The sequence below is a fragment of the Cheilinus undulatus genome, linkage group 7 (genome assembly GCF_018320785.1).
Source record: "Cheilinus undulatus linkage group 7, ASM1832078v1, whole genome shotgun sequence".
Lineage (NCBI taxonomy): Eukaryota > Metazoa > Chordata > Actinopteri > Labriformes > Labridae > Cheilinus > Cheilinus undulatus.
The window spans coordinates 36,084,001-36,111,370 of NC_054871.1; the positions used below are offsets into that span (position 1 = coordinate 36,084,001).

Here is a 27,370-nt window from a genome sequence, read left to right on the forward strand (position 1 = left end):
TACTAGTATTACCTGCCTGCCTGCCTGCTTGCTTTAACATCAGACAAGATCAGACTCATTCCTCTTCTTTATCTGGAACAGACTAGCCTATAGTGTGTACTTCCTACCAATCATTCCCGAAGAGCTCAGGGTTTTTGGAAAACACATTTTCTTCAAAAGTCACCTAAAATATTATGGGGACTGCAGATACATAAATGATTGGCACATGGATACTTAGTTATCTATTTAATGTTTATCTTACCATTTTGCATTTACATACAAATAAAAAAAAACACTTTATAAGCATTTACAAATTGTATTAAAATCAAGCTAAGCAAGCAAATGTAATACAATAATTATTTCAAGCCTTTAATACTGTGAAACCATCATTTCAGGGACTGCACTAAACACCAAAGATATGACTATTTTTAAAAATATTTTATTGCAGGCTTTAACATATGTGTTATTAAGTTTCATCACTCATTTCTTTCATCCTGTCATATTTATAAAAATTTTTTAGATATTAAAGTCAAAGCAGGGGAAAATCAGAAGTAAATAGAGGATACACACAACAAACAAATTTGAAAAAGAAAAAGTGAAAGAAGAAAAAAACCCTCTAAATTTTAATCCATTTAATCACATTTTTTTCTATCCTCTCAATTCCATCTAATTCTCTGACCCCTTTACTCCAGGTCCTTATGAATTCCTCTTCTCGGTTCTCAGCCTATAGGTGATTTCTTCCATTTCTTTTATGCTTTCCATTGTTAATTTCCAAGCATTAACTGATGGTGGTTTAACATCCATCCAGTACCTTGTGATCTGCTTTAATGCTGCTATGCATATTATTATGTACAGGTACTTATCTTCTTCTTTTCCTATTCTGATGGAAGGATACCTAATGATGTTAGTTGGTTGTAACTGTTTCTGTAGATGAAGAATATGTGAAGCTTTCCCCTGAAAGAATATAGAAAATATGTGAATGATTTGCTTCTTGTTCCCCACAATCCCTCTAACAAGCAGAAGTACCTGATGGATTATATTTGATGTGATTTTTGGTGTTGTGAAAATCCTTGTATTGATTTTCCAGGCGAATTCTTTCCAATATTTGGAACATGTCTTGAAGGCTCTTTCACATACTTCTTCCCAGTCTTCTTCTGCAATTGATACTGCCATTTCTGTTTCCCATTTTTCTTTGGTATTGTCTGCATTTGTCTATGTTTCTAGTAAAATCAATATAGTTTTGAGATTTTTACTGTCTTTATTTTTGTTTATAAATTCTATTAACCCATGTAGTCTCTGGTTCTGTTCCACTCTCAGTTGTTTCATGAAGTAGCTTCTAATTTGTAAATGCTAAAAGGAGTTACAGAGATATGTTGAATTTAGTCACTAGTGACTCAAATGTAACAATTGTATTATTTGCTATCATTTGTGAGTAAACTTGCAATCCTTTACATGCCCATTCTTCCAGAAGTTTGTCTGTTTCATTAGGGAGGAAGTCTGGGTCACTTGCCATCTCCCTCAAGAAAATGCAGTTTTCATCATATTTGTACATTTTACGAAAATGTCTCAAATTTAACAATGTATTTCCAGCACATGTATTATTACTATTGTATTTTTGCATTTCCTTCAAACCTAAATGACTATTTTTAAGAGAATTTAGGGATTGATTTTAAGGTGAAGACAAAAAACTATGAAGCATCAAAACCTCAACATAGAGTGCTTGTATTGTTCATACTTAGAATTGAGTAATGTCCAAATATATTCCAGATTTGAACTTTAAAAACCTTAAACAAACATAAACCATGAATACCATTTTGACAATCTGAGAAACTTCCCGTCCAAGGACCAATTATGCTAATTTCCCGAGTCATGCTAAGCAACATATCATTACCTATGTAATTTCCTCAACAGAGACATGATTGAGATCAGGACTCTCAGCATTTTATCGTGGTACAGCACAGAGGCGGTAAGGTTTGGGAGTGCGACTAAATCCTAAAACATAATCCAGACTGGGCTGTTCTCCATCAGGCACAGTGAGAGAAAACCTCTGAAGAAGTGAAGTAAAAAAGAGGAATAATTCCATCTTGGCCAGCTGCTCCCCGAGGCACAAACGCTTCCCTGATGAAACACAGATCAACAGACGAGTTGTTTTACTACATTTAAACACAGAATTATTTTTGTATCTACTGAGGCTCAGAATCAGCAATAACTGTCTATATGTAGACACATGCAATCACAGGCAAACAATGTCATGCATTTCTTAAATTTTCTTCCCTTCTGTGCAGCCTTTGTTGCGGAGCAAATTGAGTTAAACTAACTGTATTGATGTAGATGTAATAGCTGACCAACCTGCTGAAAAAGGAAGAAAAGCATCTCTCTTCCTAAACTGGCCATCTTGATCCAGGAAGTGTTGAGGGTTGAAGGAGTGTGGAGTTTCCCACATGGTCTCATCATGAAGAACTGAATTTAGGGTGGACAGGATAATGGTGCCCTGAGGACAGTGGTAATCATGAAAAACTCTCATCAGACCAGTTACTTTCAAAACAGTCTGGCTGCAGACTGTACATCTCTGACTCTCATCTGAACCAAAGTGCCATAATTCGCTGGTACAACATTTTAGAGTATTTTTCAAAATTCAACATTATTCATTAACAAAGTCTGGCAGTTACATTAATGAACCACAACCATATGCTATGTAGCTTGCATAGCAATGTTTGCTTTAGCTAAAGCTAACATTGCTATGCTAGCGATGTAGCAATGTTAGCTTTAGCTAAAGCAAACATTGCTATGCAAGCTACATAATAAATGTGGCTACATAAGTCAGTGTAGCTATGTTAGCTTTAGCAAAGTGAGCTTAAGCAAACATAGCAAAAACAAATGCAGCTATGTAGAGAATGTAGCTATGTTGCTTATGAAGCTGCTTTGTGAGTTTAGCTTTAGCTAGGTTAGCTACATAGCTTTGTAATCTACGCAGCAGCTTTAATAAACTGTCTGTAATACCATTAACTTAACCATTATCCTAACCCTAAACAGAGAAGGCGTCTGGGAGAGTGGCCTTAAGAGATGTACAGTCTGCATCCAGTCTGTCTTACGTTAACATATTTTAAAAACAGAAATTAACCAAGTTAAAATAAATATATAGCAAATAAAAGCATCAAGTTTGATTCGCAAATTCTCAATTCTCAGTTTGAGGTAATTAACATTATTCCACGTTCCAAATTATTATGCAAATGATACTTTTATCTTATTTTCCTAAATAGTCGATGCAAATGACAGTCAGTATAATTTTTTATGTCATCAACTATTAGAGCATAATTCAGATTTAATGGAACAAACCTCACGATGGTAAGTTTTTTTCCCAAAAATAAAAAAAAAAAACTCAAAATGCACAGTTTCAAATTATAATGCACAACAGAGTTTCAAAACATTTTATATTTTGTAAAGAACTGAAAATGGTCATTTGTTGAATTTGCAGCATTAGGAGGTCATATTCACTGAAATCAAAAGCTACTTCAATCAAAAACCTCTTAACAGCTTTTTTTTGCAGCTTTAGTGTATTTACTGTATTTATTTAATTATTGTAATTCATAATCGACCAATTTTCAGTTATTTTATTGTCATTTTTCTTCTTCTAATGTCATTTTCTGTATGTCAGTTCTTTCTTAAGCACTTTTGACTGCATATATGCATGCATGAAAAGTGCTATAAAATAAAGCATATGTTGAGTTGCATTAAGTACCTTTGGGATTGAGTACTTGTCCAGTGTGGTGTCCTTGGATGTCATGCGGAATACATTTAGTGGGATGATGTCAGCCATTCTTTGGATTTCATGAATGACAGCGTTAGTATAGGGCATGTTTTCTCTGTCATTTATGGAGGGCACTCTGGATGAACCAATGACGGCATCTATCTCAGCCTTGACTCTCTCTGTACAGAGGGGAAAAAATGTGAAAACAATTGTGTTACCAGCATCATTAGGACAGGAAGATATCTGTGATTAAACTCATTTACCTCATTTATTTAATTCATACACCAAGGAAACAACAGAAATCGAACAAAACAGCCAGGGAATGATAAGCGCATGAAAAGGACATCCCAAGTAAGCTTCCAAAAGCTTTGTGCACCATGCTGTCCCAGTGTGAGGCTGACCTTTCTTCACACAGTTCAAAATGTTGCTGCAACATCTTGACTTAAACATGACGGAAAATGAATTAATGCTTCCCTCTCACTGACTTTACATGGTCATGCCCATGCACATCTATCTGATCTCTTAAGAATTTATATTCAATCCTGTGCTTTCCACTCTCTGACCACAGGGCTCTCATGTGAAGAGCACCCCCTGCATTTGAAAACCATCCATGAAACTTAGATCAACTTTACCTGTTAGAAAATTATGCTTATACATAGTTACACAAAAAACTTTGCATAAATACATGTATGGGGCAGCTATGACACACACCCACACTCACACACCTTGTATTTGAGGGTAGTAGATCATGTAGAGCAGTCCCCAGTGTAATGTGGTTGTTGTCGTTTCAGTTCCAGCAACAAACAGGTCCAGAGTGCAAGCACACAGATTCTCAATATCAAAGCCAGACTCTTTGTCCTCCCTCTATCAGTCACACAAAGACAGATGCTAACATCAGTTAATACATTAAATCAGAAAAAAACAGAGATACAGATACAATTTTTTACCTCTCCCATCTCTACGAGGAAGCAGTCAATGTAGTCTCTTGGTGAGGATGGGTCAAAGCTTTCCCTGTGTTCTTTTACCTTGGTTTCTACAAAGTCATTTATCTTTTTTAACATAATGAAAATCCTCTGATGAGGTCCAGGCATCCACTTCATCAGCCAGGGCAGCATGTTGTACGTCTACAGAGAAATAAGAGAGTTACAAGATCAAGAATAAATCAGAGTTTATAAAGTTCAACAAACATGGTGGCTAAAGCTTAGGGCTGCTCATATTCAACTGCAGTTATTCCTACTGTCATTTCATTATCATATTTGTTACTCATGTTAATATGAGAATGACCAGTCTATTGTCATACATTATTGTTCCTGCTAAAACTACACATCCTGTTAACATATTTTACTGGCATTGTAGGTTTATATCTTAAATGTTGTAGTGATTGTTGTTGCTCAGTTTTTCTTAACCAGTGTAGCTTTGATGATGTTACTTAGTGTTGGGATAAAATGCTTGGAAGGAACAATACAAAGAATTTAAACAGCATCTTTTTTAAATTACTTATTTAGTTTCTGAGCATAATTTGAATGTTGGTGAGGAAGAAAGAAAGAAAATGTATGCTCTACTTTTCTTTAGACACTGGATGCATTATGATAGCATACATCAACTTTACAAAATAGACATACCTGTGCCCATATGCTTCCCTCTAAGTATATAGTCTCTTTGAAATATTCAAGAATAGCCTTGAACTGCTTGTCATTGTATTCAAATCGATCTCCAAACACCAGGCAGCTGATGATGTTGGACACAGCATTGTTTATCACTGGCTGAGCATTAAAAGGCTGACCTTTAAAGAGAAGAGAAAATAGAAATAAGACACAAAGATTTTAAGTGGAATTAAAAACATTAAAATTTGATCAGACAGATAGATGGCCCTGTGAATTTGTGAATTCTTCATGTGCAAAAGCTGTAAACTGAGGATAATGACATATTAATGCAATAAAATAAAACACACAAAAAAAGAAAAAGGGGCCAAAGGCAAGCACTTCGGTATTTTGAGTCTTTCAGTTGCTACATATTAATAAACACATTTTTAGCACCTTGATGGCTGGCAAAAGCATCAATGAGATAATGACACTCCTGTTGGATGGATGGCTCCAGGGATTTCTTGCCCACTCCAAAGTTTCTGAGTGTATGAAGAGCAAATCTCCTCTGTTGCTTCCACAGATTGCCATTCGTTACCAACAAACCTTTAAGAAATATAGAAAAGCCTTGTTATGAAATTAATGATATAGAAGACTGTCACAACTAGCTCAATGGTTCAACTCAGAAGAACTACCAGTGGAGGATACCACTCTAAGTTACAACTAACTAGCTTTCAAAATAAAAATCCTGTACCTTTATTCCCAACCATATCATCAAAAAGTGGTATAACTGGGCGATCTACATAGTCCTCTCCTTTTTGGACCAGGGCCTCCCTCATGAGCTTGTAGCCATTAAGAACCACCACTCGTCCACCAAAGAGCCGCAGGCTGAAAATGTTTCCATATTTCTCTGCAAACTCAAGATGAAGAGGAGACATGCACAGGTGTGACCATCACAATACAAATACTCACTGGGTAGTATTGCTTAAGTATAATGCTTTGGATAATAATAGACAGATGTGTGATATGTTTTATCATAGTTATAGCCATCAGTATTGATTTAAGATTACATTTTCATTTACAAGCTAACTGAATTGTTGGGGGGCAAATTTGAAATGGTACACTTAATAAAGTGTATTTGAGTGTTTGCTGCAATTATGTAATATATTACATGAATCCAATCCAATTTTGTGCTGTAGTGGCAGTAGTGTACTTTTGTGGGCTATTTCAGCTTGAAATTGCGAGTTATCCTTTAACATAGAGTTTAGGTAAAGAGCATCAGGATATTGGCTTAATCTGCAGAGTTTTCCCACAGTGCCTTTAGGCATTTGACTCTTTTGCCCCATGAGGAAAGTTACTGACTTAGTTAGGAAACTACAAGCTGTGGGGACTAACCAAAACATTATGAGGTGGATGTACTGAAGTCTCTAGAAGTTTACTTTCTTTATCAAATGCACCTTTCAGTCTTTCAGTGTAAAACTGAACAGCTCAAAGTTACTGAAATAACATCAGAATTCAAATGAGCCATCTCAGCTTTATTTTTCTGAGGTTACAAAACAAAGTTTTGGTTTTAAGTGAGCAGTTCTCAACCACTTCAAGTATTTCTTGTAACTGTACTCAAACTATTTGGCAGTCATCACTTAATCTGCAGTTTTTTTCAGGATGCATGAGGCACAAGTTAATTTTGCACTATGAGTGAAGTTACTGACTCAGTTAGTTAAGTAAGTCCCACCTGTGGGGTACAATCACCATACATAATGGATGGTACACTAAACATGATTGTAGAGGACTTCCTGGTTCAGTGTGCAGGGTTTCCACTACATGTAATTGATCGTGGCGCACCGCCACGCCAAAATAAAAGCCGCCATGCTTTCAGAATTATGATCTTTTTTTTCAGATGTTAAAATGTAAATTATATTGTATGAATAGATCCATATAAACATATAGTCTATATTTGCGCACATTTACAAACCATAATAAGAGTTTGAAATTGTAATCATGAAATGTGACACTGCTCTGTAACTTAATTTTGAAAAACAAACACCGGAGTCTCAACTTCCTGTCTGTCGTCACATAAAGACAGCTGATAAACTTTATTTTTGTTTAATTTAGTACTTCCCTGATTATAATCTGATGATTAGCGGTAAACCTGTGTAGTTACAGTGCTTAACAAATTTATTAGACCACCTGTCATATTTGTCTCAGAGACAATCCAGCATCATGAAGTGCTTTAATGTGGACTCTTTCATTTTCAGTGAGCTCTCCACGTTTTACCATTTTGAACAGGAATGAGGAATTTCAAACTGAATTCACCTTTTTATACCCAAATTTTGAGCCGGCTCACTGGGCTTCTCTGAGAAGTAATAAATTAATCAAGCATAACATTCAACCACTAAAACTAATTTTTCTGTTCAGGAATGACAGTAAATAATTGGTGTATGAACCATTGCAGAAACATAAAAAATGATTTTGGTAATTATCAATGCTGTTAATTTAGGGCAGCTGTGGCATAAACCTTACTTTGGGTGGTGATCTAATAAATTTGTTAAGCACTGTATATGTACATACTTAAGTTGGAGGCATTACTGTCATGGCCTCACTTTAAAGTCACTGTGAGTGAAAACTGGCACAACTCACCCCACTCTCCCCTACTTTTAAAATACTATTAAACATAGCCTACAGAAAGCACTACATCAAATAGAATGTTCGCTAGTAAAAGACGAGTATTTCTTTTTGGGGGATAGTGTATAAATGTATTACTGACAATAAGAGATGTTTCCAGCCCCCAAAATCCAGTAATTCATCCCTAAGAGAATCAGTGAAAGTATAACCTCGGCTCACCTCTGTGAACTGCAGGTGGATCCTGCTGCTGCTGATGCGATGAAGATCACCGATTATTGGAAGAGCCCACGGTCCGGGAGGAAAGTTTGACGGAACTCTGTTCTTCAAAATATCAGCCAACAACACAAAAACACACAGAAATATGAAGACACTCCTGATGTCCATCCACTCGAACCCGATGGAATTTATTAATGCCTCCATATTTTTTATTTTATTATTTTTTTAATCTTTTACGTGTCCGCTCATCTATTCTACTTGTTAACTGTGCTGTAGAGGGTTAAATGCACGGACTAGTGTTCAGTCAAGAAATTAATTCTGTTTAATATTAACTTAAGCAAGAATTTCCGGTCTGCACGCACTTCAAATTAAAGCACAAACCGGAAGAAATGGACGCACGTTCACCCTTCAGCTGATTAGGTTATTTCAGTGACTTTAACAACGAGGTAAAGAAACACAGTGAAAAGATTAGTCTGCTACAACATGATAAATACTTTTTACTATGTAAAATTGTCTATACTGGAAAACTGCAAAAAGTAGTGAAAGGTTCTCGAAACGCATTATCTTATTTATGTGCTTTTTAGTTATGGACAAAATCTTTAAAACGCATCATCTTATCGATGGTCCTCTATGCATGGATATGAAACCATGAGTTCAAATGCACATTTCCTTATCTCTTCGTTGTTTTATTGCTTTATACTTTGGTAAAAGGTAAATGTATCTATACTTCATAACATAAAGCAGCTCTTTCCTAATCACCTCTTCTATAGGCTAGTCCATATGCTGTAAACTTTAACACTTGAATTACTAATCTAGTCTAGAAATGCTAGTCTAGCATTAAAAAGCCTAAATGTTGTCCGTAACAGTAAATGTGTAATAGTGTGTTTTGGTATTCCAGCTAACTTTAAGCCCCTGTGAGTGTAAGTGAGTCAGTATGTTCCAATTGCTGACAGTGAGGGGAGGGGGTATACAGACTTATCATACTTTTATAATATTATTTAATACTCAGTGAGAGCTTTGCCTTCTGACTCAGCTCCCTCTTCATCGCAACGGTCTGATACAGCATTTGCATTTCTGCTAGTGCTCGTGTTACTTGTGGTGTGAAAGTGCTTGAGTCATCTGATAAGTAGAAAAGCACTATACAATCTCAAGTCTATCATTTAGAATTACACTGATGCATTGAAAGCAAAATAAACATTGATTTCACAGATGGATACATGCTCCATTCCTTTTACATATAGGAGAGTTTTCAGAATCATGTTTTGAGATCTTGTGCATCCTCAATAACATACCATTTATAAATGCATTTTCAGTCAGCTTTTAATGGTATTTTGTATAAAAACACTATTTCTCCAGAAAGACCTTTTTAAACTCACACTTAAAAAAAGTTTATTCTAAGCTGAGATCTTCAAAACCCCAACTAAAACATTGTTTGCAAAGTATTAATCATTTAATGTTATTCCCTAAAAATCAAAATTCTTATTGATTAAAAACCTCAAACACATCAACTACTACGACTGAATATAATCTAAAAAACTGAGGTCACAATACTTATTTCTGAGCTGTTACGCATAACTTAACCTGACCTATGACTTAAAAACAGAGGGCACACTGGACCAATCAGATACCCTTTATTCATTCTGCACTTTGTAATGTTGGCATGATCCTGTTTACATTATCTCATGAGTGTCTAAGGTCACTCAAATACAGCTGAGTTTGGGCCCTTAAGGTGTGTTATGTAATATTAATGGGGTGAAATTGGTGTTTCTCATTAGTGATCTCCACATTGTTAGTGTGTTTAGACATGATCAAACTTAACTGTGACCTAAGGTGTTGTCATTTGTACCATAGCAATGTTCTCATGCAAAGTAGGTGTGGTTGTTGCAAGTTATGTAACAAACCGGACTCCTGCACTTTTGTGTTCAGTCAGATAGTTTCACAGTCACCTATCCAGTGTTGCTCAAGTGTGGGAATAGTGTTAAGGTTAAGATTTAAAGGCATTAGTGCTTCAAGTTAGAAAGAAGATAGGATCTTTCTATCAGTAGATATGTGGCTCTATGATATTTTACTGGGTTTAGACCTCAAAGGGATTTTCCTGTTTTGCTTTATTTTCATCCTAATAGCAGACTACCTCAAAACCCGGAGTCCGTCGAATTATCCCCCAGGGCCGTTTGCTTTTCCAATTGTGGGGAATGTCTTCAGTGTGGACAGTGAACACCCAGACAAGTACTTCAATAAGGTAAAGTTGAAATGCATTCTTAATAGTCTGTGTACATTTTAAGGTTCAAATAGTACCTGGTTATTTGTCTTATTAATAACCTTTTTGACCTGTAAAACTTACAAATATTTATGTTCTCAGTGGTTTTTCCATTTCAATTATCTTATGAATTCCCCTCCTGAATGTTTGTTTCTTTCCGTCACAAACTTCAGGAAATGGAATTCACATTCAAGTTTCTTCACAAGCTTTTCCAATCTACAGCACATACTGACATCTAGTGGTCATTTATTACACATTTTTAAAACCTCACCTTAAATTCATAAATGTGCTCGTCCACAGCTGGCTGGCATCTATGGAAATGTGTTCAGTGTCCGCCTTGGCATGGATAAGATGGTGTGTGTTTCTGGATACAAGGCGGTGAAGGCCGCTATCGTGGGTCAAGCTGAGAACTTTGCGGATCGACCGTACAGTGCCCTAGAGGACAGATTTTACACAGGATCTTCAGGTTTACAACTTTCTCTTGTTCCCAGTTTATGCTGTTCCCATGATAGTCTCTCTGAGCCATTATGCCTGTTCCATCTGCATGTTTTTGTCCAGGTGGTCTGTTTGGGAGCAATGGTGAAGCATGGAAGACACAGCGCCGCTTTGCCTTGTCAACACTTCGTAACTTTGGCTTTGGCAAAAACATCATGGAGCAGAGCATCTGTGAGGAGATCCGACACCTACAGGAAGAGATAGAGAAGGAGAAAGGTGATTCATGATCTACAACTAGTTTATCATCAGCTGTCTCAGGTGTTTTAGCAGAATGGCACTGACTAAGAAGTTGACTTATTTCTTGAAGGTGAACCTTTCAACCCAGCAAATCACTTCAATAGAGCTGTGTCTAACATCATTTGCCAGCTGGTGATGGGGAAACGGTTCGACTACAGCGACCACAACTTCCAAAACATGCTGAAATGTCTGTCAGAACTTCTTTATCTGGAGGGCTCGATATGGACTTGGGTGGGTTAAACTTATACAGGTGGTTTTACAACCATAAATACTCTGAATGCACATATCTTTGTTCAAAATTTATCTCAATAGTTGAGGCTTTCTCGTGTCTTTTCTTGCACATAGCTGTATGAGTCATTCCCCATAGTGATGAAGCACGTGCCAGGTCCTCACAACAAAATGTTCAATAACTTCAACGTCCTCCAAGAATTCATCAGTCAGGAGGTACAAAGGCACAAGAAAGACTTGGATCACAACAATCCCCGGGACTACATCGACAGTTTCATCATTGAAATGGAAAAAGTAAGTGGAGAGTTTCATCATGCACTCTGCAATGGGAGTACACTTCTTAGTCTACTAATTCTGCTTTTCTTGTATCTTTCCTGAATTTCTGAGTAGCACAAAGAGAGCAATGTGGGTTTTACTGAGACCAATCTGGCAATGTGCTCTTTGGATCTGTTTCTGGCTGGAACAGAGACAACATCCACCACTTTGCTGTGGGCTTTGGTTTTCCTCATCAATAATCCAGAAATCCAGGGTAGGTGAAAATATGCAACAAACCAATGGACATACCAATATATCTGACAACCATGATAGCACTCTACATACAGTTTTCCCCAACAGTAACAATCCTAACCCCAGTATCCATGCACATTTCTAACAGCTACAGCTATGCTCACAAAGCAGATATTTAAGCTATGTATCTACATTATGTGCTAAGTTAGCTTTATCTACATAAGCTAAATCCAATTTAGCTTTAGATAATGTAGCTTAAATAGATAAAGCAGCTAACACCAAGCTCACAAGTCAGCTATGAAAGCTGCGCAGGTTCATTTTCAATAGGTAAGTTAGCTGCTGCTACAATAGCGGAGGCTGACATTACTATAGCTAACTTGGCTATAGATGATGGAGTTACAAAGCTAATGTATCTACGTAGCTAAAATAGCAAAAGCTAAGATCACACAGCAGCTATGTAAGCTACAAAGGTACATTATCTCCAAAGTGAAGTAAGCTGTAGTTACATTTGTAAAAGCTCACATTGCTAAAGCGAACTTAGCTATTGATTATGTAGCTATGTGGCTAACATAGCTATATAGCTAATGTACCAATGTAGCTAACATAGCTATAGCTTAGTTCATAAACAGCTATGTTGGCTATGTACATAACTCTGAACCCAAGTTAGTGTTAGTGACGTTTTATAAAGCTCACACTGCTATAGCTAACTTAGCTACATTGGCTAATGTAGTAGCATTTATTACGTAACTTACGTAGCTATGCTTGCCTTAGCTAAAGCCCATGATAAAAGCTAAAGTGAGCCACCATTTGTGTAACTTTTATTAAAATGGAACCATCTGTAAATAATTGAGTACTCTGACCATTTTCTCTGTTTTGTTTATGAAATGTTTCTTGGTCTGTAATGTTTGCAATGTGGTTATTTTAAGAATTTAACTGCCAGACTTTGTTCATGAAATTGCAGAATTAAAAATAAAAATCCCAAACTGGAAATTTGTTATAACAGCAAACTTTGGCACTTCCTTCCTGAGATATACGTTGTCTCAGATGGAGAGTCTGTTGGCCATAACAGATGTACGCTCTGCTTGCCAGATCATTCAAGGATATCATAGTAAATTTTCCTTTAAGTATTCCTGTATTGTCCATTCCTCTGTTCTCATACATCAGTCATTTTAATAGATCATTGGGAAAGAATTCTCTGTCTTCAAACTGAAATTGAAATATCAACACAAGTTGTTTTAAGTTTCACTTCTTTTGTTGCCCCATGTCAGTTCCTCCAATTTTACTGTGTTTCAGAGAAAGTCCAGGCAGAGATAGACAGCGTGATTGGACAAAATCGTCTGCCCTCCATGGCTGACAGACCTAAGCTGCCCTACACTGATGCTGTCATCCATGAGATCCAGAGATATGGAAATATTGTTCCTCTTAATGGACTCAGAATGGCTGCCAAGGACACCACACTGGGAGGTTACTTCATCCCCAAGGTGCATTACATACAATGTCATTTGAAATCTTAACTGGAAGATCTCTAAATTTCAGGACAACCAAAAGTTAACCTAAATATTTTTGTTTGTTTGTTTGTTTTTTAGGGTACGACCCTTATGCCCATCCTGACCTCTGTTCTGTTTGACAAGAGTGAGTGGGAGACTCCAGATACCTTCAACCCGGGACACTTCCTTGATTCTGAGGGAAAGTTTAGGAAGAGAGAAGCTCTCATTCCCTTCTCTGCAGGTACACCATTTTCTACCAAAAGCATACCTGGATGCAGAAGTCAAATTTCCTCCTGAGCTCTTAGGTCATTTTGTGTTGTGCTGTTTTTGGTCATTTCAGGGAAACGTGTGTGTCTTGGGGAAAGCCTTGCCAAGATGGAGCTGTTCCTGTTTTTGGTTGGATTGCTGCAGAAGTTTTCTTTCACTGGTCCTGATGGAAATAAACTTAGTACTGAAGGGATAACTGGAGTTACACGCGTGCCAAAACCATTCAAGGTTTATGCAAAGGTGCGTTGAACTGGACAACTCTCTGAGACATGTAACCAGCGTCTCAAGACAAGCATTTTAAAACCAATTAAAAATAGGGTGGTTATCTTTCAAAATTCAAACTTTCACTGTACAATGACTGCCTTATGTACTGTGGATCTGTTTCATTTGTGTGTAATCAGGTGTGAAGGTTACTTTGACATATATTTCTCCATGTTAACGCTTTTGTATATCTGAAAATCTATTGGTCTTTGTTATTGATGATAAAATGTATAAAGAATTCATAGACATATTCTTAAAAATGTATATAGACTGCACTAATAGAAATATTCCTTAATTGTGTAATGCTATTTACTAGTAAAGAACATGAAAATATAATTTAGCAAGTAAATGTATTACCTCATGACTAACCAGTGATTTCTATGGTACATTTGTGTCGTTGGACTACTTCCTTTACAAAATAAAAACCATCAAATCAGTGCAGCTGAAGAAACATTTTTTTGCAGTTTCTTTATCAAAAACCTGGTGCCTGTGACTCAAAATAAAAATCAACGTATGTTCAAAATAAATGGGGCTGAATGCTGATCCAGACTTCCTAAATAGAGGCAGTCTTTGCTCTGGCATCTTAGTGTGAGAGCTTCCTTCATCTTATCAAAGAAACAGAACGAGTCAGCTTTAGACCACAAAGAAAATAACAACAAAATGTATCTTATGACCCTTGAGAGTAATAATCTTAACAAAAGTTGTAAGGCTATACAGTCACTGAACAATATTTACCACCCTTGTCTGTCATAACAGACACAAAAGCTGGAAAAGTCTAATTTGCAAAGGTTTCCTGAGCTTTCATTCTCTCATTGTGATTCAGCACACAACCACAATCATAGGAAGACTGCTGACTTGACAGTTGTAAAGAGGACAATCACTGACACCCTCCAAAGGAGGGTAAGCCACAGAAGGTCACCGATGGAAGGGCAGGCTGTTCACATACAGTGCTTAAAAAATTTATTAGACCACCTGTCATATTGGTCTCAAAGACCACCCAGCATCATGAAGTGCTTTAATGCGGACTCTTTCATTTCCAATGAGCTGTCCACGTTTTACCGTTTTGAACAGGAATGAGGAGTTTCAAACTGAATTCACCCAAATTTTTAGCTGGCTCAATGAGCTCCTCTGAGAAGTCAGAATTTAATCAGGCATAACATTCAACCACTAAAACTCATTTTTCTCCTCAGGAATGCAAGTAAATAGCTATAATTCGTCATATTAATGAAGAAATATTAATGTTCTTTACTATTTTTTCAGTTTTTTTTGTAAATCAGTAAATTTGAAAATTCATGGATAACAATAATAATTATATTTTAACATTAAAAATATCATTTAGATTAAAGAGCTTCTACATATTGGTGTAATAACCATTGCAGAAACATAAAAAATGATTTTTGTAATTACCAATGCTGTTAATTTAGGGCTGCTGTGGCATAAAACTTACATTGGTTAAGGTTAGGGTGGTCTAATTAATTTGTTAAGCACTGTAGGTTGTATCAAAGCATACTCATGGAAAGTTGACTAGAAGGGAAAAGTGTGGTAAGAAAAGGTCCAGAAGTTACAGGGACGATCTTAGCCTTTAGAGGACTGTCAAACAAAGCAGGTTCAAGAAGTTAGGAGTTAACTGAGGCTGGAGTTGGTGGATCAAGAGCCACCACACGGGTGGGTGAAGGAAATGGTCATGTTCTTAGTGTCAAGCCACTCCTGAACCACAGACGTTACAAGAGTTTCATGGGCTGGGAGTGAAAAGAACCGCTGGACCGTTGCTTTGTGGTCCAAAGTCCTGTTTTCAGATGAGAATGCATTTTGAAATTCATCAAGGTCAAAGATTCTAGAGAAAGATCAGAGAGGCACAGAATCCGAGGTGCCTGAAGTCCCATGTTTCATTGATGATTCGGGGTGCCATGTCATCTCCTGGTGTTGGTCCGCTGTGCTTTATCAGGTCCAGAGTCAACACTGTCAGCCGTCTACCGGCAGATTTTAGAGCACGACATGCCTTCATCTGCTGAGAAGCTATATGAAGATGCTGATTTCCTTCCTTCTTGACCATGCTATTACTCAATCAATCAATCAATCAATCAATCAAATAACAGTAAATTTTCAAATATACAATGAACATCTAAAAGCCTCCAATTATGCAGTCAGAAATGCCAGAAATTCATACTTTGCTAAAATAATCACAAACCATAAAAATAACCCAAAAGTTCTCTTCTCCACCATTGACCATCTTTTTAACCCTGATTTTATTCAACTTCAAATAACCCCCACAAACACTCTCTGTGAGGAGTTTGCAGCCCTCTTCGGGGGAAAGATTGACACTATCAGATGTGATATTTTATCCAGCCGAACCTCTGCTTTTAACACGTCTGAGTTTTTATCTTTACCAGAGGAAACACTGGACAGTTTTGTCCTGGTTAATGCTGAGATGCTTGATGAAGTTTTCTCCTCAGTGAAGCCCACCACATGTCTTTTAGATCCAATTCCAACCTCATTTTTTAAGTCATTTTATGGATCTTTTAGAGATGAGCTTTTAAACATGATGAACTGTTCACTTCAGACGGGGGTCTTTCCTGCTGCCTTTAAAGCGGCAGTGGTGAGGCCCCTGTTGAAGAAGAGCAATTTAGATTTTAATGACTTTAACAATTACAGACCAGTGTCTAACTTACCATTTTTAAGTAAAATTTTAGAGAAACTTGTTTTTATTCAGCTGAATTATTTTTTAGACACACATGGTATTCATGAAGAATGTCAGTCTGGTTTTAGGGTAAACCACAGTACAGAGACGGCCTTGACAAAGATTTTAAATGATTTTAGATTAAATTATGATTCACAAAAGGTGACAGTATTGGTTCTGCTGGATCTAAGTGCTGCCTTCGATACAGTAGACCACACTATTCTTTTAAATAGACTCAAACATCTGGTCGGCCTCTCTGGTACTGTACACAAATGGTTTACTTCCTACCTCACAGACAGAACATTCATGGTAAGTGTAGACACATGCTCCTCCAAAGTCCATAAAATCACATGTGGTGTGCCCCAGGGTTCGATTTTAGGTCCTGTGCTTTTTAACCTGTACATGCTCCCTCTTGGCGGTGTCATCAGGAGACATGGAATCAACTTCCACAGTTATGCTGATGATACACAGCTTTACATCTCCATGTCTCCTGATGACACCAGGCCAATGGATGCTCTTTTTAACTGCATTTTAGATATCAAATCCTGGATGGCAGAAAACTTTCTCCAGCTTAACCAGGACAAAACTGAGGTTTTAGTCATTGGTCCTGAGGCCTTGAGAGAGAAAATTTTACCCAAACTACAAGCACTGTCTTTTAATCCATCATCACAAGTGAAAAACCTGGGTGTAATTTTTGACTCTGAGCTGACTTTTATTCCACACATTAAGAATGTAACAAAAATAGGTTTTTATCATCTAAAGAACATCGCCAGAGTCCGCCCCATTCTCTCTCAAGCAAACACGGAGACGCTGATGCATGCTTTTATCACCAGTCGTATAGACTACTGTAATGCCCTGCTCTCTGGTCTTCCCAAAAAGAATATTTCAGGTCTACAGTTACTCCAAAATTCAGCAGCACGTGTCCTGACTAAGACCAGAGGGCGGGCCCACATTACACCGGTTTTAGAATCACTGCATTGGCTCCCCGTTTGTTTTAGGATCAATTTTAAAGTTCTTTTACTGGTTTTTAAATGTCTTAATGGTCTTGGGCCTTCTTATCTTTCAGAACTGCTTTTACCTTATGAACCCTCGCGGACCCTGCGCTCCTCTGGCAGCGGGCTCTTAGTCATTCCCAAAGTCAGGACACACACTCATGGCGAGGCGTCTTTCCAGCACTACGGCCCTCGTCTATGGAACAGCCTGCCAGAGGACCTCAGGGCCGCAGAGAACGTTCATGTTTTTAAGAGCAGGCTCAAGACACACCTTTTTAGCTTAGCTTTTGATTAATATTTATCTATTTTATTTATGATATTTATTTATTTTAGGCCTTCAATCTGTATTTATTTATGAATTTTATTCTTCTCCTACCTTAATTTTTTAGTTATGCTATTTTATATTTTAGTTCTTAGGTTTTATTTGTACTGAGGTTTTACTTATTTTTATCCTTTTATCATTTTTAGGATCTCCAGTGTTTCCTCTGGGGGAGCCCTCTGCACCGGGAGCGGTGGTCGGCTATGGCTGCAGGGGTCTGTCTCGTGGGTTCCTGGTGGAGGTTTGGTGTCTCTGCCTCATCCCTCCTCTGGGTCCTGCGTCGGTGTCCTGTAGCTTTGGGTGACTCGCTGCTCCTGGAGCAGACGGCCCCTCTGATGGCGCTTTCTCAACTGGTTCATCTGTACTCAGCCTCTTGTACTCAGCCTAATGTCCACTATTTTTGTGTGTGTTTGTGAAACAGTGTGTGTGAGTGGGTGTGAGTGGGTGCACATGTAACTGTTGTCTGTAGGGTGGTTGCGGGTGTGTGGGTGTGAGGGAATGACTCTAATTGTCTATATTATGCAAAAGGTGGGGATGGGTGGGTTTGAGGGAATGTTTTTAATTTGTCCATGTACAGCACTTTGAGTTACATGTCATGTATGAAAAGCGCTTTATAAATAAAGTTTGATTGATTGATTGATTGATTGATTGATTGATGCTATTACTGTGTTTGATTTGCCAGCCAACTGGCCTGACTGGAACCCCGTAGAGAACAAGGTTGTTATAGTTAACTAAAACTAACCAAATAACAAAAATTAAAATTCAAAAATCATTTTAGTTAACTGAAACTAAAAAATAAACTAAGCTTTACCAAAAAAATAAAAACTAACTAAAACTGTATTGTGCGCTTACAAAACTAACTAAAATAAAATGAAAATGGAAACAAAGTATCTTTAGTTTTAGTCTTTGACACAACCGTACTGACTGGCACCTACTCACAAGTCTAGGAAGTGTAAAATGGCCTGATCTGATCGTCTTAAGACTTAACATAGTGGTAGTTTTATGTCTGGAGTTCCATTCAAACATCATCATTAGGTAAATAAATGATAAGTGAAGAGTAGCCTGTTTTACTGGTTTTAAAAACTGTATGACACTCACAGCCCTGACATTAATCTGTAAAAAACTAAAACTAATACAAACTAAACTAAAACAAAGCCTTTTTGCAAAATAAAAACTAAACTAAACTAAACTAACAAACCAGCAGTCCAATCCCCCCTGCCAAAGTCTAAAGTAGCCAGATCATCTTCCCTTGATATCCTCTTTCAGGATTGTTCAGCTGATACTACTGTTCGTTCTGAGTGTATACAACATCAGAGCATTCAGACATTTGATTTTTATATCAAAGTGTTGTCATGAGTATCATGACAGAGATCGTGTTTGCTTTGGGAAAGTAGGCATGTCTTCTGTGAGTTATTCAACTACAACATCACATGAACCTTTGTTAACATTTTCTTTACTGTTTAGTTTCATGCCCTGCGATACCAGTTGCATTGAATCATGAACTAAGTAGACCATCTAAGTGTCACATTAAGGCTCATAGACACCATTACTGGGACTTCGAGTTGGATAGAGGGAAGTCTCCCTTCCTGCTGCTCAACAATGTGGCTCTATGATCTTTTACTGAGTGTAGACCTCAAGGGAGTCTTAATTTATTTATTTATTTATTTATTTTTGATTATTTTCATCATACTAGGAGACTTCCTTAAAAAATGGAGTCCTTCAAATTTTCCTCCAGGACCATTTGCTCTTCCAATTGTGGGGAATATCCTCAGTTTGGACAGCAAACATCCGTACATGTATTTGACTAAGGTAAAGTTTCATACAAAATTGTTATCCAACAGATGTTTTGCACATTTTATGGATCTGAGGTTTCATGTCATGATTCAGTTTATATTTTGTGAATCATGACAGCAGTTCTTATACATGTCATGTGTGATATTAGTTGCATTTTTGAGCAGATGTGGTAATGATCAAAGCTGGAACAGTAGTGTGAGTGATATGTTAGTGTTAATTCATAAATGTGTTTGTCCACAGCTGGCTGATATCTATGGAAAAAACTAAAACATTGTTTACAAAATATTAATCATTTAATATTATTCCTTGAAAATCAAGTTTTTTATTGACTAAAAACCTTGAACACATCAACTACTACGATTGAATATAATCTAAAAAACTGAGGTCACAATACTTATTTCTGAGCTGTTACGCATAACTTAACCTGACCTATGACTTAAAAACAGAGGGCACACTGGACCAATCAGATACCCTTTATTCATTCTGCACTTTGTAATGTTGGCATGATCCTGTTGACATTATCTCATGAGTGTCTAAGGTCACTCAAATACAGCTGAGTTTGGGCCCTTAAGGTGTGTTATGTAATATTACTGGGGTGAAAGTGGTGTTTCTCATTAGTGATCTCCACATTATTAGCGTGTTTAGACATAATAAAACTTAACTGTGACCTAAGGTGTTGTCATTTGTACCATAGCAATGTTCTCATGCAACAGGGAAAGTAGGTGTGTTTGCTGCAAGTTATGTAACCAACCGGACACCTGCACCTTTGTGTTCAGTCAGATAGTTTTAGTCACCTATCCAGTGTTGCTCAAGTGTGATAATAGTGTTAAGATTGAGATTTAAAGGCATTAGTGCATCAAGTTAGAAAGAAGATAGGATCTTTCTATCAGTAGATATGTGGCTCTATGATATTTTACTGGGTTTAGACCTCAAAGAGATTTTCCTGTTTTGCTTTATTTTCATCCTAATAGCAGACTACCTCAAAACCCGGAGTCCGTCAAATTATCCCCCAGGACCGTTTGCTTTTCCAATTGTGGGGAATGTCTTCAGTTTGGACAGTGAACACCCAGACAAGTACTTCAATAAGGTAAAGTTGAAATGCATTTTGAATGGTCAGTGTACATTTTTATGGCTCATGTAATCCCTGATTATTTGTCTTATCGATAACTTTTTGAACTTTAAATGTATTTATACTTATATACAGTGCTTAAAAAATTTATTAGACCACCTGTCATATTTGTCTCAAAGACCATCCAGCTTCATTAAGTGCTTTAATGCGGACTCTTTCATTTCCAGTGATCACTCCACGTTTTACCATTTTGAACAGGAATGAGGAATTTCAAACTGAATTCACCTTTTTGTACCCAAATTTGAGCCGACTCACTGGGCTTCTCTGAGAAGTCAGAATTTAATCAAGCATAACATTCAACCACTAAAACACATTTTTCTTTTCAGGAATGCAAGTAAATAAATATAACTGAACACATTAATCAAGAAATATTAATATTCTTTACTAATTTTTCATTTTTTTAAAATAAGTAAATTTGAAAATTCATGGATAACAATAATGATCATATTTTAACATAAAAATATCATTTGGGTTAAAAAGCTTCTACATATTGGTGTAATAACTATTGCATAAACATAAAAAATTATTTTGGTAATTATCAATGCTGTGAATTTTGGGGCTGCTGTGGCATAAACCTTACTTTAGTTAGGGTTAGGGTGGTCTAATAAATTTGTGAAGCAATGTAAACTTTACACAAAAAGTAAGGAAATTTGTGTTTGGTAGATTATTTCTTTGTTGTAACAATGCTTCTTGGCAATAAATCTTATACAGTTGGAAAGCCTTTTATTACCCTTTTAAATAGTGCCACATGAACTATCTAATGTTGCAGCAGAGTGTGACCAGGCTGGTGACCAGCATGAGGAGGAGGCTTTTGTGGCTGTGTTTGGTTCTTCCACAAGCTACTGCAGCTTCTGTTTGTTAAATGAATAAATTGTTAAATTTCCAATATGTCTTGATTCTTCAAACTTCAACCATCCAATCCACCAAACACCAAACGAGAGTCGATGGCAGAATAAGCTGCTTGGCATTGGCAGAGAAGATTCTGCAAATTTTTCACGGGTGTAACCCACATTTTCAGCTCTGCTGCTCATCCCACAAATGCATGTTCCTTACAAATGTGGTGCCATTTAAGAGGGAAATAAACAGGCTTTCCAATGGTATGAGATTTATTGCCAAGAAGCATTGTTTCAACAAAGAAATAATCTACCAAACACAAATTGCCTTACTTTTTGTGCTAAGTTTATATTCTCTGTGATTTTCCCATTTCAATTATCTTATGAATTTCCCTCCAGAAGGTTTCTTTCCATCCAAAACGTTAGGAAATGGAATTCACATTCAAGTTTCTTCACAAGTTTTTCCAATCAATAGCACATACTGATATCTAGTGGTCATTTTTATACATTTGTAAATTCTCACCTTAAAGCACCACAAGTTTTGACTTCTAAGTGGTAATTCATGAATGTGTTCATCCACAGCTGGCTGACATCTATGGAAATGTGTTCAGTGTCCGCCTCGGCATGGATAAGATGGTGTGTGTTTCTGGATACAAGGCTGTGAAGGACGCTATCGTGGGTCAAGCTGAGAACTTTGTGGATCGACCGTTCAGTGCAGTAGAGGACAGATTTTACTCTGGATCTTCAGGTTCAAACATCTCTCTTGTTAGCATTATATGCTGTTCACAAAATAGTCTGCCTGAGTGCCTGTTTGTTTGCATGTAGGTGGTCTGTTTGTGAGCAATGGTGAAGCATGGAAGACACAGCGCCGCTTTGCCTTGTCAACACTTCGTACCTTTGGCTTTGGCAAAAACATCATGGAGCAGAGCATCTGTGAGGAGATCCGACACCTACAGGAAGAGATAGAGAAGGAGAGAGGTGATTCATAATATGTTCTATCACTAGTTTATCATCGGCTGTCTCAGGTGTTTTAGCAGAATGGCACTGACTAAGAAGTTGACTTTGTTCTTTCAGGTGAACCATTCAACCCAGCAAATCACTTCAATAGAGCTGTGTCTAACATCATTTGCCAGCTGGTGATGGGGAAACGGTTCGACTACAGCGACCACAACTTCCAAAACATGCTGAAATATCTGTCAGAACTTCTTTATCTGGAGGGCTCGATATGGACTTGGGTGGGTCAAGCTTATTCAACATGTTGGTGGTTTTATGACCATGGACACTCTAAGTGCACATCTTTATACTCTAAGTTGATCTCAGTAGTTGAAATATGAAGCTTTCTCGTATCTTCTCTTTCACATAGCTGTATGACTCATTCCCCAAAGTGATGAAGCACATGCCAGGTCCTCACAACAAAATGTTCAATAACTTCAACATCCTTCAAGAATTCATCAGTCAAGAGGTACAAAGGCACAAGAAGGACCTGGACCACAACAATCCTCGGGACTACATCGACAGTTTCATCATTGAAATGGAAAAAGTAAGTGAAGAGTTTCATCATGCACTCTGCAATGTGAAATACACTGACATCCTCTTTATTCTACTAATTGTGCTTTTCTTGTATCTTTCCTGAATTTCTGAGTAGCACAAAGAGAGCAATGTGGGTTTCACTGAGACCAATCTGGCAATGTGCTCTTTGGATCTGTTTCTGGCTGGAACAGAGACAACATCCACCACTTTGCTGTGGGCTTTGGTTTTCCTCATCAATAATCCAGAAATCCAGGGTAGGTGAAAATATGCTTTAACTGGCGTATAACATTTATTAACACACAGCCAGTATGCCTAAATATTAGCTGTTACATACCAGTGTTCACATTTCTAACAGCAACCTAATATATGTGACAAAAACCACAATAACAACCCAGTGCACATGCCAAAAATCTGACGACCATGCTAGCAGTCTTCATAAAATTTTCCCCAACAATAACCATGCTAACCCCAGTATCCATGCACATTTCTAACAGCTAAAGCTAAGCTCACAAAGCAGTCAGTTAAGCTATGTCTCTACATTATGTGCTGATCTAAGTTAGCTTGAGCTAAATATGCTAAAGCCAACTTAGCTTTAGATATGAAGCTTAAGTAGATAAAGTAGCTAACGCTAAGTTCACAAATCAGCTATGTAAGCTACACAGGTACATTATTTCAATAGGGTAGTTAGCTGCCGGTACAACTGCAAAAGCTGACATTACTATAGCTAACTTGGCAATAGATAAAAGAGCTACAAAGCTAATAGAGCTACAAAGCCAATAGAGCCACAAAGCTAATATAGCTACATAGCTAATGTGACTAAAGCTAATATCACAGCAGCTATGAAAGCTACAAAGGTAGATTATTTCCATAACCAAGTAGCTACAGAGGTAGATTATCTCCATAACTCAGTAAGCGGTTGCTACATTTGTGAAAGATCATGTTGCTAAAGCTAACTTAGCTACATTGGCTTATGTAGTAGCATTTATGATGTAACTTGCGTAGCTATGCTAGCCTTAGCTAAAGCCTATGATATAAAGCTAAAGTGAGCCAGCATTTGTATAACTGTCTTAAATGGAACCATCCGTCATTTAATCCCAGATTACAATTCTGACAATTTTGTCTGTTTTGTTTATGAAATGTTTCACAGTCTGTAATGTTTGAAATGTGGTTATTACCTCCACCAAGGAGGTTATGTAATCAGCAGGGTTTGTTAGTTAGTTAGTTTGTTTGTTAGCAACATAAATCAAGAAGTTATGGACAGATTTCGATGAAATTTTCAGTAAATCGCATAAGGAAGAACTGATTAGGTTTTGGGAATGATCCAGATCACTATCTGGATCCAGGAATTTTTTCAAGGATTCCTGACTATTGGGAGATAGGGCTAATGGCGGAGGTCTGCCCTCTTCGAGTGCTTTTCTAGTTTTATGAATGTAACTGCCAGACTTTGTTCATGAAAAAAGTAGATTTATATTTATCCACAAACTGGAAATTTGTTATAACAGCAAACTTTGGCGCTTCCTTCCTGAGATATACGTTGTCTCAGATGAAGAGTCTGTTGGCCATAACAGATGTACGCTCTGCTGCCAGGTCATTAAAGGATAGCATAGTAAATTTTCTTTTAAGTATTCCTGTATTGTCCATTCCTCTGTTCCCATACATCAGTCATTGTAATAGATGATGGGGAAAGAATTCTCTGTCTTCAAACTGAAATTGAAATATCAATACAAGTTGTTTCAAGTTTCACTTCTTTTGTTGCCCCATGTCAGTTCCTCCAATTCTACTGTATTTCAGAGAAAGTCCAGGCAGAGATAGACAGCGTGATTGGACAAAATCGTCTGCCCTCCATGGCTGACAGACCCAAGCTGCCCTACACGGACGCTGTCATCCATGAGATCCAGAGATATGGAAATATTGTTCCTCTTAATGGACCCAGAATGGCTGCCAAGGACACCACACTGGGAGGTTACTTCATCCCCAAGGTGCATTACATACAATGTCATTTGAAATCTTAACTGGAAGATCTCTAAATTGCAAAACAACCAAAAGTCAACCTAAATATTTTTGTTTGTTTGTTTTTTAGGGTACAACCCTTATGCCCATCCTGACCTCTGTTCTGTTTGACAAGAGTGAGTGGGAGACTCCAGATACCTTCAACCCGGGACACTTCCTTGATTCTGAGGGAAAGTTTAGGAAGAGAGAAGCTCTCATTCCCTTCTCTGCAGGTACACCATTTTCTACCAAAAGCATACCTGGATGCAGAAGTCAAATTTCCTCCTGAGCTCTTAGTTCATTTTTTGTTGTGCTGTTTTTGGTCATTTCAGGGAAACGTGTGTGTCTTGGAGAAAGTCTTGCCAAGATGGAGCTGTTCCTGTTTTTGGTTGGATTGCTGCAGAAGTTTTCTTTCACCGGTCCTGATGGAAATAAACTTAGTACTGAAGGGATAACTGGAGCTACACGTGTGCCAAAACCATTCAAGGTTTATGCAAAGGTGCGTTGAACTGAACAACTCTCTGAGACATGTAACCAGCGTCTAAAGACAAGCACTTTAAAAATGATTAAAAATAGGGTGGTTATCTTTCATGTTATTATGACTGCCTAATGTACTGTAGATCTGTTTTATTTGTGTTTAATCAGGTGTGAAGGTTACTTTGACATATATTTCTCCATGTTAACATTTCTGTATGTCTGAAAATCTATTGGCCTTTGTTATTGATGATAAAATGTATAAAGAATTCATAGACATTTTATTAAAAATGCAGAATAACTGTACTAATGGAAATATTTCTAAGTTGTGTATTGTTATTTACTAGTAAATAACATGAATATGAAATTTAGCAAGTAAATGTATTACCTCATGACTAACCAATGATTTCTATGGTACTTTTGTGTCGTAGGACTACTTGCTTTACAAAATAAAAACCATCAAATCATTGTGAAGAATACATTTTTTTTTGCAGTTTCTTTATCAAAAAACCTGGTGCCTGTGAGTCAAAATTAAAATCTGTGTTGTATGTTTATGTTTTACTTGCTGTTGCAGTTATTATGCTTTTTTTGTGGTTGTTTATTCATGTCTACTGCCATTGTTAGTCTTTTATGTCCATTTTTTCTGTTGTATCATGTTATTTCTTAAAAGCCTAACCAGAGACAAGGACTGCAAATTAGCCATGGCTACATGCCTTTTTTACATTGCATCTGTTGCACTGTAATTAAATGCAGCAATGCATTTTGCATTTGTCCCTGACAAATAAACAGATCAATAAATAAATAAATATGTTCAAAATAAATGGGGCTGAATGGTGATCCAGACTTCCTAAATAGAGGCAGTCTTTGCTCTGGCATCTTGGTGTGAGAACTGCCTCTATCTTATCACAAAAACAGAAAGAGCCAGCTTTGGACCACAAGAAAAAATACAATAAAATGTATGTTATGACTCTTGAAAGGGAAATCAAGGCTCACAAGCAAATACCAAAGGTATCTTTTTATCATTTTGCTGTAATAATCTGAAAAAAAAAAAAAAAACAGTTGTAAGGCTATTCAGTCACAGAACAATTTTTACCACCCTTGTCTGTCATAACAGACATAAGAGCTGGAAAAGTCTAATTTGCAAAGGTTTCCTGAGCTTTCATTCTCTCACCGATGGAAGGGCAGGCTGTTCACATAGGTTGTATCAAAGCATACTCATGGAAAGTTGACTGAAAGGGAAAAGTGTGGTAAGAAAAGGTCCACTCGCAACAAGTATGAGCTCAGCCTTCAGAGGACTGTCAAACAAAGCAGGTTCAAGAACTTAGGGATGGGTGAAGGAAAAGTGTCAAGCCACTCCTGAACCACAGACATTATAAGAATCTCAGCTGGGCTAGAAGTAAAAAGAACTGCTGGACTGTTTCCACTGAAAGTTTCCTAGGTCAGTGATGGTTATGGTTGCCATATCATCTTCTGATGTTGGTCCACTGTGCTTTATCAAGTCCAGAGTTAACGCTGTTAAGGGAGGGCTTCATGCTTCCATCTGCTGAGAAGCTCTATGAAGATGCTGATTTCCTTCCTTCTTGAACATGCTATTACTGTGGTGGATTGGCCAGCCAACTGGCCTTACTGGAACTCTATAGAGAATCTCTGGGGTATTGTCAAGAGGAAGATGAGAGACACCAGATTCACCGATACAGAGGTTCTGAAGGCTGCAATCAGATTTGATATTTCTTGATCTCAGCTTTGCAT

The 27,370-nt window shown here is 37.3% G+C and overlaps 2 protein-coding genes across 2 annotated transcripts; one reads left to right on the forward strand and one right to left on the reverse strand.

Moving 5' to 3' along the window:
* Nucleotides 1-385: 385 nt before the first annotated feature.
* On the reverse strand, nucleotides 386-8,410 carry LOC121511985 (cytochrome P450 2J4-like). Its single transcript, XM_041790891.1, has 9 exons — nucleotides 8,149-8,410; nucleotides 6,062-6,224; nucleotides 5,764-5,913; nucleotides 5,350-5,510; nucleotides 4,675-4,851; nucleotides 4,453-4,591; nucleotides 3,719-3,906; nucleotides 2,329-2,470; nucleotides 386-2,097 (listed from the first exon to the last, which is right to left on the reverse strand). The coding sequence occupies exons 1-9, from the start codon at nucleotides 8,347-8,349 to the stop codon at nucleotides 1,922-1,924; spliced, it is 1,497 nt and encodes a 498-aa protein (XP_041646825.1). The 5' UTR covers nucleotides 8,350-8,410; the 3' UTR covers nucleotides 386-1,921.
* A 1,640-nt stretch (nucleotides 8,411-10,050) lies between these two features.
* LOC121511702 lies at nucleotides 10,051-26,308 on the forward strand. Its single transcript, XM_041790463.1, has 21 exons — nucleotides 10,051-10,384; nucleotides 10,703-10,868; nucleotides 10,961-11,113; nucleotides 11,205-11,365; nucleotides 11,480-11,656; nucleotides 11,753-11,891; nucleotides 13,163-13,350; nucleotides 13,456-13,597; nucleotides 13,697-13,871; nucleotides 14,025-14,032; nucleotides 17,628-17,791; nucleotides 18,022-18,225; nucleotides 20,532-20,753; nucleotides 22,211-22,376; nucleotides 22,454-22,606; nucleotides 22,703-22,863; nucleotides 22,992-23,168; nucleotides 23,274-23,412; nucleotides 24,950-25,137; nucleotides 25,239-25,380; nucleotides 25,480-26,308. Exons 1-21 carry the CDS (start codon nucleotides 10,193-10,195, stop codon nucleotides 25,653-25,655), a joined length of 3,393 nt encoding a protein of 1,130 aa, XP_041646397.1. The 5' UTR covers nucleotides 10,051-10,192; the 3' UTR covers nucleotides 25,656-26,308.
* The last annotated feature ends 1,062 nt before the right edge of the window (nucleotides 26,309-27,370 follow it).

What these genes read in the sequence shown, in the direction of transcription:
- LOC121511985 (XM_041790891.1), bottom strand. Translation starts at nt 8,349, where the DNA reads ATGGAGGCATTAATAAATTCCATCGGGTTCGAGTGGATGGACATCAGG. An exon ending in TCCACCTGCAGTTCACAGAG is followed by an intron (nt 6,225 to 8,148) that starts GTGAGCCGAGGT and finishes CTTCATCTTGAG; the next exon opens with TTTGCAGAGAAATATGGAAA. An exon ending in AGGGAAGCATATGGGCACAG is followed by an intron (nt 4,852 to 5,349) that starts GTATGTCTATTT and finishes ATTTCTCTGTAG; the next exon opens with ACGTACAACATGCTGCCCTG.
- LOC121511702 (XM_041790463.1), top strand. Translation starts at nt 10,193, where the DNA reads ATGTGGCTCTATGATATTTTACTGGGTTTAGACCTCAAAGGGATTTTC. An exon ending in CAATAATCCAGAAATCCAGG is followed by an intron (nt 11,892 to 13,162) that starts GTAGGTGAAAAT and finishes ACTGTGTTTCAG; the next exon opens with AGAAAGTCCAGGCAGAGATA. An exon ending in CAGACAAGTACTTCAATAAG is followed by an intron (nt 20,754 to 22,210) that starts GTAAAGTTGAAA and finishes GTTCATCCACAG; the next exon opens with CTGGCTGACATCTATGGAAA.